Source organism: Apostichopus japonicus, chromosome 14, assembly GCF_037975245.1.
Source record: "Apostichopus japonicus isolate 1M-3 chromosome 14, ASM3797524v1, whole genome shotgun sequence".
NCBI classification, from domain to species: Eukaryota; Metazoa; Echinodermata; class Holothuroidea; order Aspidochirotida; family Stichopodidae; genus Apostichopus; species Apostichopus japonicus.
Window position 1 is genome coordinate 14,980,191 of NC_092574.1, and position 14,614 is coordinate 14,994,804.

The 14,614-nt window shown below is 39.6% G+C and overlaps 1 protein-coding gene across 1 annotated transcript; it reads right to left on the bottom strand.

Moving 5' to 3' along the window:
• Positions 1-1,463: 1,463 nt before the first annotated feature.
• On the bottom strand, positions 1,464-13,726 carry LOC139980082 (uncharacterized). Its single transcript, XM_071991459.1, has 6 exons — positions 13,573-13,726; positions 12,329-12,555; positions 10,151-11,941; positions 7,492-7,645; positions 4,067-4,293; positions 1,464-3,327 (listed from the first exon to the last, which is right to left on the bottom strand). The coding sequence occupies exons 1-6, from the start codon at positions 13,710-13,712 to the stop codon at positions 1,568-1,570; spliced, it is 4,299 nt and encodes a 1,432-aa protein (XP_071847560.1). The 5' UTR covers positions 13,713-13,726; the 3' UTR covers positions 1,464-1,567.
• Positions 13,727-14,614: the final 888 nt, after the last annotated feature.

Consider the following 14,614-nt stretch of genomic DNA (forward strand, 5'->3'; position numbering starts at 1 on the left):
TAGAGCAGAGAGCTATTTTTAAGGTACTTCATATTATTTACCGTGCCCTTGCTACGGGATGTCCTTCTTATATTAAGGTGATCTTGCATCCCCATCAACCATCTAGAAGTCTCTGTATTTCTAACAAACATATTTTGATCATTCCAAGTACTATCCAACGGCGATCATTCTCTCTGCAAATATGGTAGTGTCCATTGACACTTACTCCTCTGTATATTTAGAAATACGACTTCTTTCGTAAGCTTTAAGTCCAAATTAAAGATATTTCGTTTTAATCAGGCTATATTACTTAACATGTAATAGTGTGATTGTAACTGTTTTGTAAAGCGGTTTAGATCGTTGCTCTTCTAGAGTTGTATTTATCGCTATATAGATCGAGAAATCACCTTTAGAAACACCATGGTAATATAGTATTCTATAAGGGTTGACAGCATCTGTAATATTCGTAAGGCGCCAAGGTACTTGATGGTGTAACTCCCCTGGTACTAAAACCTGCTAGAGGTAATGCGTTTTCAAAATTCATTTTTCTGAGTAGCAAGCCCTTGTGTATATTTATTTAATGTGCCGGTTGAATTCTGTTGTAATCGTTGGTCCATGACTTGACATTTTCTCCTGGCATTATGGAGATAAGCACTCGTGTCAAGTGATTATAAATGCCAATATTAGTATTCTCGTCGTCAACAGTTTAATTGAAGATTGAGCTCCCAGATGTTGCACGAGCATCCGTATTTATCAACTGCTATGTGATGTGACACGAACATTCATAGAAAAAAATAACTTATTATCTCTATTTTCGTCGAGCATGTTGATTTTTACAAGAAAAAAATTGTTGTTTAAGTTGTTATCTTCTTTGTAGTTTTCTCTTTACTCTTTCGGAATGTAAATATATCAAGTTTAACATGCAGGTTGAGTTATTCACTTCAATAGTCGATGTAAATCACACAGATCTAACGGAGCCAGTCAGCATACTAACTGAGAGGTATAAGTTCCAATGGGGATCTCTTGTCGCGAACAAAATTATTAGAGGGCGCTGTCTATCGCTCCTGTCTACTTCCATGAAACTTGACAGTATGTTGCTATCATTTTAATACCCTCGAAATGGAATCCCCAACAGTAGTAGGACCATAGAGTTGTACACCACAAGTTCGTTCGTAATATGGAAGAAGAGATCGTTTGAAACATTTGTCTCATGTCCATGTAAAACAAACTGTTTCACGTAACTTAACTTGTGCGTTTTCTTAGATATGTCTTTCGTTCTGCGAAACTGCACAAGTTGAACCTTCAGTCAACCATCTATAGCGCCTGCATACAAATTCACCCGGCGCGTTGGCATGTGTGTGGGCGCTGCGTTTTTATGTGATCTTTTAACTTTGTTTCAGAATTTGTGGTGATATCAAACAGCTCCAAAGACCCAAGACAAAATCTTTGAAGATTTGTAAACAGTACATATGACGAGAGGAATCAATAAACTATTAATCTGTTTATTATTTTTTTCTTTTATGCGGTGCACTATCTGTTCAAACCGTATCATATGTATTTTATTGTCTTCATGACATCAACATGACATTTAAAATGAGTTAATTGTACATGAGTTGGAATTAAACTCAAAGACACTAATGTATCCACATCGCCCGAAGTGATTTCCACTTGAATATCCCTTTGTTCCCCCGACGGAGCCTCCGCATGTACCCTGAGCCCTATCGCTCTCCCATCCATCGCCGTTTGTGAGGAATGCCTTGATTTCAAACCAGCCATTTTCTGTTTTATCGCAGTCCATATTAAGGTCAACCATCCAATAGTGATCTCCCCATGTATTCAACGAGGTATAACCATAGCCATCTGAGTCCACTTTCGCACTATATCCAGCTTGATTTGTTGTCCAAACTAATGGTGTTCCCTCGGCGGTTTGTGATTGGTCACTTTCCGCACCGTACCAATCCAGAAAATCGTCCCCACTTTTCCAACCATTGAATTTGCTGTTGGTGCCTCCAATGTTATGAGTAATAGGAATGGCGCAATTGCTACTGCCTGCATCACTGGTACAACCAGCACGTTGGTTGTGATCAATACCGCCTCGAATAAAGAGATCTTGTCCACTCACCGTCTCCTTTTTGATGAAAATCACAGTACGTTGATAACCAGACGGATCTGGCTGAGGATCACTGCCGCCTCCTCCATCGCCCCCATCTCCTCCTTGCATGGCGTCTACATGAATGGCAACTACGGGATCTTCGCCATTGATGACATTAAAGTATGCGTAACCCGAGTTATCAACGCTGACAGTAGACCCGGTACAGCTGCCAGAATCAAGATCTCCAGTAATGATGTCACAATAAACACCAGACGGTAATCCAGTTTGCAAGGTTTCCGAGAGAGTGTAACCGTCATTATTGATCACGATGAAAGCCTTGTTGCCCCTTCCGAATGCTATTTGCTGATTTCCATTGTCCCACCAGTTTGTCAGTTGCTCACCGTAAGCAGTGTTCCTGAAACCAACCATGTTTCGAATTTGCCTCCATCGATGTTCACACATCCAATCGCCGGCACAGGTTCCATCTGAATTGATCACCGGAGAATCTGTGTTTCCACTTCCATCTGACGGAGGACCAGCGTCGGTATTTCCATGAAAGTTGAAACTACTCATCACACGAGCGAAACCATAAGGATAGGCCAACATGAACACATTTGCTATTTTGTATAATCGAGACTCTTCAAAGTTAATGATGCCGCCTCCTCCCCCGTGTCCTCTTTGATTGTCATGATTGTCGATGAACACTACGGCACTTCCATCTGCCAACATACCCCAGGCTTCTCCAAAATTATAAAACCCCTTCAATTGATTGCTTCCTCTTACTCCCTCAGCTAACTTCAACCCGTATTTAAATTCTGTCACCCGGCCGTAGGGTGTGTATTCATCAGCTGTGATTGGCTCACCACCTTGATCGATAACTTCCTGGTATACGAAGGGCCTTGATCCACTAGGGAAGTATGCAGTATTAAGATCATTAACCTTACCAAAGATTGCTCCAAGATCTCCAGGCCACATGTGCTTGCAAGCGTCTACACGGAACCCAGCAACACCAATGCTGATGAGTTCGTTTAAAAAGTCTGCAACAGATTGCCTCACATAATCCTTCGATGTATCTAGGTCTTTAAGACCCACTAAATCACAGTTACGTACTTGATTAACGTCTTGGTAGCTATCAATTTCTCCACTACCCGAGTGACAATTTCCACTTGGCCCATTGAAGTCCCATGAGGAATATGGCACTGCTGGATAATTCAGAGAGGAGGCACTGTATGAGCTACCTCCTGATCCTGTGCCGTCTGATGTAGGGAAAAAAGAAACATGTATCCACTTTATTTTAGCCATCTATACAATAACCAACATTGTGGCTATTGTGGCTACAAATTTGATCTAAGTATTCTCATGAACCGAATTGACTATATCTTGTTATGCTTATGTAGTATTATACAAACATGTAAGGTTAATTAAAACATTTTAGTTATGTCTTTCCTAGCGGACCCTTTTGTATGTATGTAACCTTTCTTCAGCTCCGCAAATCATCGGGCTAATTTCTGCAATAACATCTGCAATATAACAATGCCAGATATTACTGCTGTTTGTCTCCCTATTGTCCTTGTACAAGTGGTTCAGTCGTGGTGGAAACGCTACCCAAAACGCCCTATCCTTCCCTATCCCTTTACCTAGCTATGTCCTATCTATGTGCAACGGTCGTTTCAACATGGTAGCAAAACGGTTCGTTTTATTTCCTCGTGCAGTAATGCGTTAGCTGCCATGTAGTCACACTACATTTAAACTGCAGCATATTGCATAGTCAGTGCGTGGGCGAAAACAATTCAAGTCCCTATTAAGTCTCATATTGCCCTGGGAAAGAAGCACTTCAAAGTACCTTCAGTTTGTGTCATTAACAGTGTCATTATCCCCTCTCCATAAATCGACTCATTACCCACTGGGAAATGTACCTCGGGCTGAGAACCATTACCTCACAATATTGGATGCTTGCATTAAGATACATAGTGGATCATGGGTGTCGATACGAACCTATTGCAGCCATGTGGTTAAAGACGACGTCAACATAAATTCGTACTCCAACAGCGTTACATCTTTGAACCATCTCCCGGAAGTCTGCGTCACTTCCGCTCCGACTGTTCAGTAAGTAGCTAACAGGTTGGTACCGTTCCCACCAGGGCCTGAAGGGATTCCAGATTACGGCATGTTCATTTGCTGGGGAGACCTGTACACCGCCAAACCCATACGGTGCAAGAAACCTGCAGATTATGAACGAAAGGTAGATTTCATATTAAACACAACCGCATGCCCACCACACACAAGTACATGTAACAGGAGTTTGATCAACTATGAGAGGTACGAAGAAAGAAGAAAATAACTTTTGTTCTGCTGGCGAAGAACGTCTTGAGATCAAGATTCGCTAAACAGCTAAAGGCATTTCCCTTTGTCATTCGAATTGTTACTGTAGATCAGCTTAGTATTCCGAGTTCACACACGGCGAAACATGTTGATTTTAACAAGTCTTTATCCCATTGTCCATATGTATTATTTGAAACATCAATATTCCAAATCCTATAATTTAGAATATGGTTTTGCATATCTAAGAACTTTGAAATTGTCGCTGACAAACTATCGCTGATAGTCCCTCAATTGATTAAGGAGCAACACGACTTTTGTAACCTAGTTGTTTAGTGCTAGTTTTACTATCTGAAGGACCACAGCTACAGCACACGGCATCAATTAATGGGCCCGGGATAGGTAGAAGGGCTCGATGAATGTTGTGGTAAATAATGATGTATTCTCAATTTCATAATATACATAAAGAAAAAGAAGCGGACCGTGACCCGGTCACATAATTTTCTCTTGATCAAAATCTCGATTGATTAGTCACCAGCATGACACCATGTCAGAATAATACAGACGATGACGGTCTGAGAAATTCTCCGTCAAAGTTTTGCGATGGCATGGAAACTAGTATATTATGGTCAAATAGTATGACCAGAAGATAAAGTTGGTAAACCCACATTGTCGGGCTTGGGAAATTTGTATGTGCAGGCACTCACATTTAAAAGAAACCGCTACGGACATTTATTCCGTTGGATGTCACGTCAATTAAGTTCATTAAGATCATGTCATTGTTTTAAACATCTCTACCAGAACTATCTACCGATAATCAAAGCTAAATGTTCGTATCGGAGAAATTTTAATCAAGATAATTGAAACTTCTTTGAATTAAAGAAAGATGCCGTTCTTGATAACCACTGATAGACAGTAAATTATCAAACGATTTAATGAAACCGTAACACGTTATCCATCAGCATTAACTGTTGTACTGCAGTGTCCCAGGTTTCTCTACAACTATGTAGAGAGAGTATACTGCATTTCGGTAGTGACAACGATTATCCTTGTCCATACTATATACTCATGACGGACGTCCGTTGCAATATTATACTTCACTAAGTATGTATTGTATGTATTTTAGATCCTCCTTCAACTTAGCAGGAACTCGCGAAGAAGCCATCATTGGCTTATCAAAGCCGCAAGCTGACCGAAGTCAGTCTCTTAGATTCACATTTGAACGTCCATGATTATGAATTGTCAATTGTCAACAACCCTGTAACTGGATGATATACATTAATCTTGGAGTGACTCGAACTCGGGACCTTATGATTGAAAGGCATCGGCGTTAACCACTGAGCTAACACTCCCTGCTAAATGTTCAATGTTCAACTAACTAAATGTTCAATGTTGTAAGTCACATTGTACACCTGTTTATTTTATCCGGTTATAACGCCGTCATCTTGTCATAAGAGTGTAATGTGTATCTTAGTCCTATTTCACGGCAAAGGAAAACAGAAGACTATTTCGATGTATAGTTATATTAACGCAGTTTGTGCCATCGCTTGCTATTCTGTCAAACTATACCCAATAAAGTTTTACTGATGGAAACGACCAGATATTTTGAAAGGTACATGCTATAGTAGCTTTCAAATTCCTGAATCAACCCTCCCGATACTCATGGCTCTTACAGTAACTAGGCTGCTCATGTCCTGTAACACATATTACACATGTTACGAATACAAAGTAGTAATTACTGATGCAAGGTTGTGGGACATGAACAGGCGCGTAGCCAAGGGGGGGGGGGAGGGCGAAGGGGGAAGCCGCCCCCCTTGAGCATATTTAAGAAAAAAATGTTTTTATGATATCGCTAGTATTTTCAAAAGAGAAAATGATAAGATGCAACTTACAAGGCCTGGGAAGTGCCATTTTCAGCGATCTGGGAGGCATTTTCAGTCAAAATTTTCTTGTACGCTTCGCGCCAATCATGGTGGCGCTACGCTTAGATAGTTTGCAATGCCAAATCTACAGTTTCGCCCCTCCCTTGGCAAATTCCTGGCTACGCGCCTGGACATGAAACAATCATTGCTGTACCAACCATTGAGTGCTCGATTCTGAAATGAAGTCGTTTTATGCTCTAAGTAGGCCTACTATGGATATACCCGAACATGGCCTTCTTCGTTTTCAGCATGATGAATTGGCTTAATTTAAAGAGAGGTGTGAACTGGAATTAAGCGGTACCGCACCTTATTTACTTCAAACACATAGCTATAGTACAGGAACTACTGGTGCCAATCGTAACAAATGTTACTACTGTTCAGATCCAACACCGTGCATCAGTAATTATTGCTTTGTGTACGTAACACGGTAACATGTGTTACAGATGGCACCAATAGTTATATTATTATCTATACATAGTAGCTATATATGAGTATCGGCTGACCAACCATTAATTTCAAACTCATGTAGGTAGCAAGATGTATCCGTAAAGGCTTGAGCCGAAGGTATAGTAAGGATTGTCTTGAATAGCTGAGATATTCAATAACAATATTGTAATTTTTCCTATGATGTGGCACCTTTCTATGAGTCCTTTGATCAGCGGATGACTTTTGGCACTGCCATTGATTGTTGACCATGAAGAAATATTGCTGACGGTTCAATGTGTTTATCTATGCCACTTTATAAGAAATGACTCTTTAAACATATGGAGCTCGTCAATTTAAGAGGCTAGAGTATTCTATTCTAGCACATACATCGATCATTAGGACAATGGCTCATGTTTACACTGAATGGATTCTAACTTTGGCAATGACAAATGCTGCTGCATGTTATCCAAGCGTATAGTTCTTTGCTTAAGTTACAAAAACAAAACGTCTGTTATAGTTGAGGTACTAGAAACCATAAAATATGGTATAACATTAACGGTATCACAATTGAGCCGTAAAGGAGCATTTAAGATATTTATGATATAAAAACTTAATATCTTAAAAACCGGAATAGCTAAAAAGAAACAAGGAAAAAACATTAGTAATCCAAACTTGATGGTTAACATTAATACTGAAGCTGAAAAGAAATCTTGTGCCATTTATAATAAAATTTATTTGTCAAAATGTATTTACCGCTCACACTCGTCGGCGATATCAGTCCATTTCCATTCAAACAGGTGCACGATGGTTTGACGATCGTAGGCGGTGTTTGCGTTCCACTGAGCAGATGTCAGTCCTAATAACGCAGTCAATAATAAGTACAATGCAGCCATTGTTTTGTGATTATCTGTCAAAGAGTAGAAATGTGAATATGTACAAGAAATGGCACAAATGACAGGATTGATAATTTATTATCTTCGTTGCCGTATTATAACTTCAAAGTTAAAGGTGAGCATTTGCGTCGACATTTCCTTTCTTGGGGTGGGATAAGGGGCAAGGAGGGAATGTCGTTTACTCGTTTAGTATAAAAATATAGGCCTATTTTGAAGAAAAAGAAAACCTATAAATCCCGCCGCACACTGGTATCATATTTGGTCAATACACATTACCGCAAATACGCACTACCGCAAATACGCATTAAGCTGTTGGCTATTTTTTGTACTTAGCAACATAGAATTATTAAATATATACCTGATATGATGATTGTTATGTTATATTGGCTCTTAAGTTATTTTATTACATTAAAAGTTTACGAATAAAAGTAATTAAATGTATCTCCAATTAATTTCTGATGATCTGTTTGATACAATTTGTCATTTACAGCTATAACTTTTGATTTGCTGTATATTATTTCCACAATTTCGGAAAAGAGCACCAAGAAGTGAGTCCCACAACTTTAAATATCCTCTCTATCGAGCTGTAGAGTTTAGCTGACATCAATAGTGGGTGTGGGTGTGGGGGGGGGGGGGTAAAGGGTGGAGTGGTGTGAAGGGATTACAAATCTGGCTTCCTCCACACCTTCAATATCAATACTGAAATCCTTTGATATTAAAACTTGAATTTCAAATCTGACGCGGCTCTTATCTTCACGCTGGAAATGTTTTGTCTCGCTTCTATTTTAGTCCCTCTCTTTTAGTACGAAAGCCAAAATTTCGTTGATTAAGTATATGATATCGAAAATGATCTAAAAATATCGTTTTCTCAAAGTTTGACTTGTTTTCTCTGTATTTCTACGGTTTGATGTCGAAATTTCGACGTTGTATTCGAAAAGTGTAGAAGTGAGATATTTTGACGTTTCATCTCGACATACCTCTCTGGTTTAATTTCGAACTTAATTTAAAATTGTGACTTTTAATGACGACATTTCTACTTGAATTTTAAAATTACAGTTTTCCATCGAAAATGTGACTTTTTAAACTTGCAACGTATATATATAGCCAACATAAAAATGATCACCGTTGTTGTCTGGTACTCTTTTTAGTAGTGCTAAAGATCCAGCAGAATAATTTAGCACTGGCGTGGGTTACATTCTTTACTGAAATAGTGAGTTGCAGAAACATGACTTCGCTTTTTTTTTGAAACACAAACTGGAAGCTTAATAGCCCATGGTCGTTTACGAATTAGCTCAGCAGCAAAATATTGGTATGCACAGCTTACTTCTTCTATGCATATGGGCGGATCCAAGATTCTAAAAACAGTGGTCGTTACAGTCGACCTCGTTGTAGAAGTGTTTTTTGTGTCCTCTTCCGAAATAACATAAAAATGATGCATTCCGTGACATATTTAGGCTTATAAATTAGGTTTAAAGGTAGGATCTACACCCAAGGCTGTACTACTCAATTATTTAATTCCTTTTTTTTCGGGGGGGGGGGGGGGTTGAAAAGGGTGGTGTAGACCCTACCCGCAGTCCCAAATCCGCGCATTTTTCCGGTGTCTCTTTTGGATGGTGTAAAGTTGCTACCTTATAGAAAATATGTTGAACATTATTTTTGAGACAAATTTCAATTGCTTTTTAAGGTAACTTGACTAACCGGATTAATTAAAAGATAACATTTTACGTATAATATCAATATCATTCTTACCTTTTTCTCAGGAGGTTCTGTTTTAACGCCCTTGGTTCTTCTAATGTGCCAGATGTGTATGTTTCTTCTTTCTTAAATTAGGGTTCTCATCACCTGTTACATTGTTCATGGCTCATTTAACTGTTGTTTACTTACGGTTTTGTAACGCAATTATCTCTCTGATGAACTAATTGATAATTGTCATTTTAACCAATGAGGTCATTCGAGAGCCGTTAATGGAAGCACATGTTGAGTTCCCAGTTTACATAGATAATGAATAGTCTTGGCCTTCTCATTGTAAAACTCACTTATCGGAAGAATTAGGATAACGTCTCTTGAATCAATTTCTTTATCTTGTCAACTAATTTCATTTTACATAATCCACAAAACAGCCGTATAGCACGTACACTAAACAGTGTTCATCGAACTTTCAGTATCACTTGATGCACTGATGAAGTATTGCTCTAATGTTATGGCAAATACAAACTTTAGGCTCTACATAGTTACACATTTACGCAAGCACGCACACACACACACGCACACGCGCACACATACCTACATACATAAATACACATCTATACACACATAAATATATACATGTAGTCTCAAGTACGTTAGATAATGTAATGCTTCATTGGACTATTTGTATTTATCGAATTTTAATGTAGTATATGCATTCGTACCTTATCACAAATAAATGCGCTTAAGAATAGTTCATTTATGCATTTTTTTTATTATCATTCCAGAAGACTCAAATCATTGTAACAACATAAAACTGCATTAAAATGAGTTAATTGTACATGAGTTGGAATTAAACTCAAAAACATTGATGTATCCACATCGCCCGAAGTGATTTCCACTTGAAAATCCCTTGGTTCCCCCGACGGAGCCTCCGCATGTACCCTGAGCCCTATCGCTCTCCCATCCATCGCCGTTTGTGAGGAATGCCTTGATTTCAAACCAGCCATTTTCTGTTTTATCGCAGTCCATATTAAGGTCAACCATCCAATAGTGATCTCCCCATGTATTCAACGAGGTATAACCATAACCATCTGAGTCCACTTTCGCACTATATCCAGCTTGATTTGTTGTCCAAACTAATGGTGTTCCCTCGGCGGTTTGTGATTGGTCACTTTCCGCACCGTACCAATCCAGAAAATCGTCCCCACTTTTCCAACCATTGAATTTGCCGTTGGTGCCTCCAATGTTATGAGTAATAGGAATGGCGCAATTGCTACTGCCTGCATCACTGGTACAACCAGCGCGTTGGTTGTGATCAATACCGCCTCGAATAAAGAGATCTTGTCCATTCACCGTCTGCTTTTTGACGAAAACCACAGTACGTTGATAACCAGATGGAACTGGTTGAGGATCACTGCCGCCACCAGAACTACCACCGTCTCCTCCACCGTTGTCATCTCCATCGTCACCACCGCTGCTTCCACCTTGCATGGCGTCTACATGAATGGCAACTACTGGATCCTCGCCATTGATGACATTAAAGTATGCGTAACCCGAGTTATCAACGCTGACAGTAGACCCGGTACAGCTTCCAGAATCAAGATCTCCAGTAATGATGTCACAATAAACACCAGACGGTAATCCAGTTTGCAAGGTTTCCGAGAGAGTGTAACCGTCATTATTGATCACGATGAAAGCCTTGTTGCCCCTTCCGAATGCTATTTGCTGATTTCCATTGTCCCACCAGTTTTTCAGTTGCTCACCGGAAGCAGTGTTCCTGAAACCAACCATGTTTCGAATTTGCCTCCATCGATGTTCACACATCCAATCGCCGGCACAGGTTCCATCTGAATTGATCACCGGAGAATCTGTGTTTCCACTTCCATCTGACGGAGGACCAGCGTCGGTATTTCCATGAAAGTTAAAACTGCTCATCACACGAGGAAAACCGTAAGGATAGGCCAACATGAACACATTTGCTATTTTGTATAATCGAGACTCTTCAAAGTTGATGATGCCGCCTCCTCCACCGTGTCCCCTTTGATTGTCATGATTGTCGACGAACACTACGGCACTTCCATCTGCCAACATTCCCCAGGCTTGCCCAAACGTGCTATACCACTTCAATTGATTGCTTCCTCTTACTCCCTCAGCTAACTTCAACCCGTATTTAAATTCTGTCACCCGGCCGTAGGGTGTGTATTCATCAGCTGTAATGGGCTCTCCTCCTTGGTCAATTACCTCCTGGAAGATAAAGGGCCTTGATCCACTAGGGAAGTAAGCAGTGTTTAGATTATTGAGCATACTAAAGATAGCATCAAGGTCTCCAGGCCACATGTGCTTACAAGCGTCCACTCTAAAGCCAGCAACGCCAATGTCTATAAGCTCGTTGAGGAAACTTACAATAGCCTGTCTCACATATGCCTTCCCTGTATCTAAGTCTTTAAGACCCACTAGATTACAGTTACGTACTTGATTAACGTCTTGGTAGCTATCAATTCCTCCGCTACTGGAGTAGCAATTGCCGTTGGGTCCGTTGAAGTCCCACGAGGCGAATGGCACCGCTGGGTAGCTTAGTGAAGCTGCACTATAATAGCTCCCTCCTGATCCAGTTCCACTGTCTGCACATCCAAGAGAAAGAGGGAGAAACATAATTATTAAATAGAATTTAGTTAAAAAATGTAGCTCCAGCCATCTACAGTTTAGGGAAGTTTGCAAGTTATATATATATTGAAAGAAACTGCTACATGTTTGAATTGTTGTTTCTCACTCTACCATTTCGTCAGGTGGGTTTGACTTTGTACGAAGTAAAAGATGCTTCATATCTTGTCTCAAAAATGTTCGATGGACAGTATGTTCTTAACGAAGGGCAACCATGACATTATGTGTGGGCGTGTGGGGCGGGGGCGGTCAGACAGTTCCATCGTTCCCTGAACTTTTCTCCCAGCCTCCCTACTCTCCTCCTACGTTTATCTTTATCCTTATCCATAGGACATCTCAGCACAAACCTTTTGCAGCCATGTGGTTTATGACGGCATCGACGTAAATTCTAACTCCAACAGCGTTACATCTTTGAACCATCTCCCGGAAGTCTGCGTCACTTCCGCTCCGACTGTTGAGTAAGTAACTGACAGGTTGGTACCGTTCCCACCAGGGTCTAAAAGGACTCCAAACTACAGCATGCTCATTTGGTGGTGAGACCTGTACTCCGCCGTACCCATACGGACCAAGGAATCTGCAAAGGTAATACGCGAATATGACTGTGTGAAGCAAATTTCAAGTAATTTTATTGCCGAATATACACAAAACGTCGTGTCAACTAGTAAATGCATGACTCGGCACTATTATGGTTATTAATGGGGCGTGGGGATGAGATGCTATTTCCCCCTCCCATGCATTATTTTCCCCGTCAATAGTTTGCTACAAATACAAAGCATAGAAAGAAGGAGATAAATTCCAAAAACTTTTAGAGTATCATCTCTATTTTTGATATGGATTCGAGTGGCTACGAGAAAAGCACGAAATATCTCAAATGCTTACGGAACCATCGCCGCCTGAACCCTCACCAAGGCGCTAGTTCCTTGGCAGCCCTCTACAAGCCCAGCCAATAGCAACCCCAATTAGAAATACCTTCTAAATCTATTGTAAATTTGATAAGTAAATAAATCCTCAGCCTCGAATTGAGCCTTCATGTTTTCTCAGAAACTTGACCAACTCGGAATATAAATGTGGCTTGTGAATGTATGTATCATCACTTAGCCTCCTAGGCCTAACACACTATTCCAGTAGACCTAGCGTCCTTTGAATATTCGGAGCGTAATTGTCCGTCGTTAAACAGTGTTTCGGCTATTTACGGTAACTTTCTGGTAGAGAACAAAACAAAATGTAAGCCTGTAACTTGAGGATATCGGGAGAGAGGTTGCCTGTATACCGTAGTAATGACAGGCAACAAAGAATGCTAACTTAAAATGTTTCGTTTGTATTTCCTTAGCCCATCCTTAATGTTTGTGCATGTTCATATCAAACTAGGTACCAAAATGACGTAGGATTGGCATATATATATATATATATATATATATATATATATATATATATATATTTGTGTGTGTATGAGCTACAGCTCATGGTGCCCGGGGTTAATTAGGGGCTAGGAAATGGGATATGATATTAAAAACAATGTAGTGTGATGTTCATAAATAAAGATTATGAAAAATGAAGACGTCTAATACGCCGGGGAGGGCGGCTTTTATACCGTTCGCACTCGTCAGCAATATCAATCCACTTCCACTCAAACAGATGCACCATCGTTTGACGATCGTAGGCTGTGTGTGGATCCCACTGGGCCGAGCTCAGTCCGAGCACCAAGGCCATTGATAAAGTAAACAAATCCATGGTCTTCCAAAAATCTAGAGAAAAGAGATAGTTTATTCTTTGGAAAGCTGAATAAGACTGACACTTCCAAGAACCAAATACATTGCCATCACAACCGACATTCAGACAGTCTGATCCCGTTATACTGTTATATTATTAAATTTATCGCTTGAAATTGTGTACATCTTTGAGTTCTTGTTTCAATGTCAGCCTGACGAAAGCATTAGTAAATATTCACACATAAATTAACACCAATATGAGTGATTAATATTACAACGCTTGTATGGTACAAGGTTAAAAACCCAACTCAAGATGCAAATTTAATAACAAGTTAACTTAAGCAACCATTTAGTTTTATAGTATCCCATAGTTCACGATAAAACAAGAAGAGGAAAAAGTGAGTGCTAATCATGTTTCTATAAATATTTTAATTTTCAAAATATGCAGCTCTAAATTATGCTACGTATATTAAATATGATAAATAATCTTTGGAATGCTCCTTTAAGGCTAAATTGATGATGACGTCAGATCCTTATGGTAGGCCAAAATGTTATTGTAACGCATATTATTTTGAAAATTTTACTCAACTACAACATGCATGATCAGCATGATCGGAAAGTTCACATTTCGGCAGCTATATTCAAACTATAAAGTTGCAATTGGTCACGTCATTTCTATATATGACATCCTTCTAGATTTGTTTTTCAGTATGCAAAAAAGAATTTCAATGAGAAAGCAGTAATAGTATCGGATTGAATTCTCGACCAAAAAGTTGTATATATGGAACAATTTTAATGCAACTTGCTCAAATGTAAGAACAATGGATGTTTATTGCATTATTTGTTTGCAGTAAACTAATGACTGAATCTTGTCAGGGCGAATCCCTGATTTAAAAATGGAGGAATTGTTGACGCCGATTCCTG

Coding starts and splice junctions, on each gene's coding strand:
- LOC139980082 (XM_071991459.1), bottom strand. CDS start 13,712: ATGGATTTGTTTACTTTATCAATGGCCTTGGTGCTCGGACTGAGCTCG. Junction 12,556..13,572: donor ATTGCTGACGAGTGCGAACG/GTATAAAAGCCG, acceptor TTACCTTTGCAG/ATTCCTTGGTCCGTATGGGT. Junction 7,646..10,150: donor TTCCAACTCATGTACAATTA/ACTCATTTTAAT, acceptor ACTCTTTGACAG/ATAATCACAAAACAATGGCT.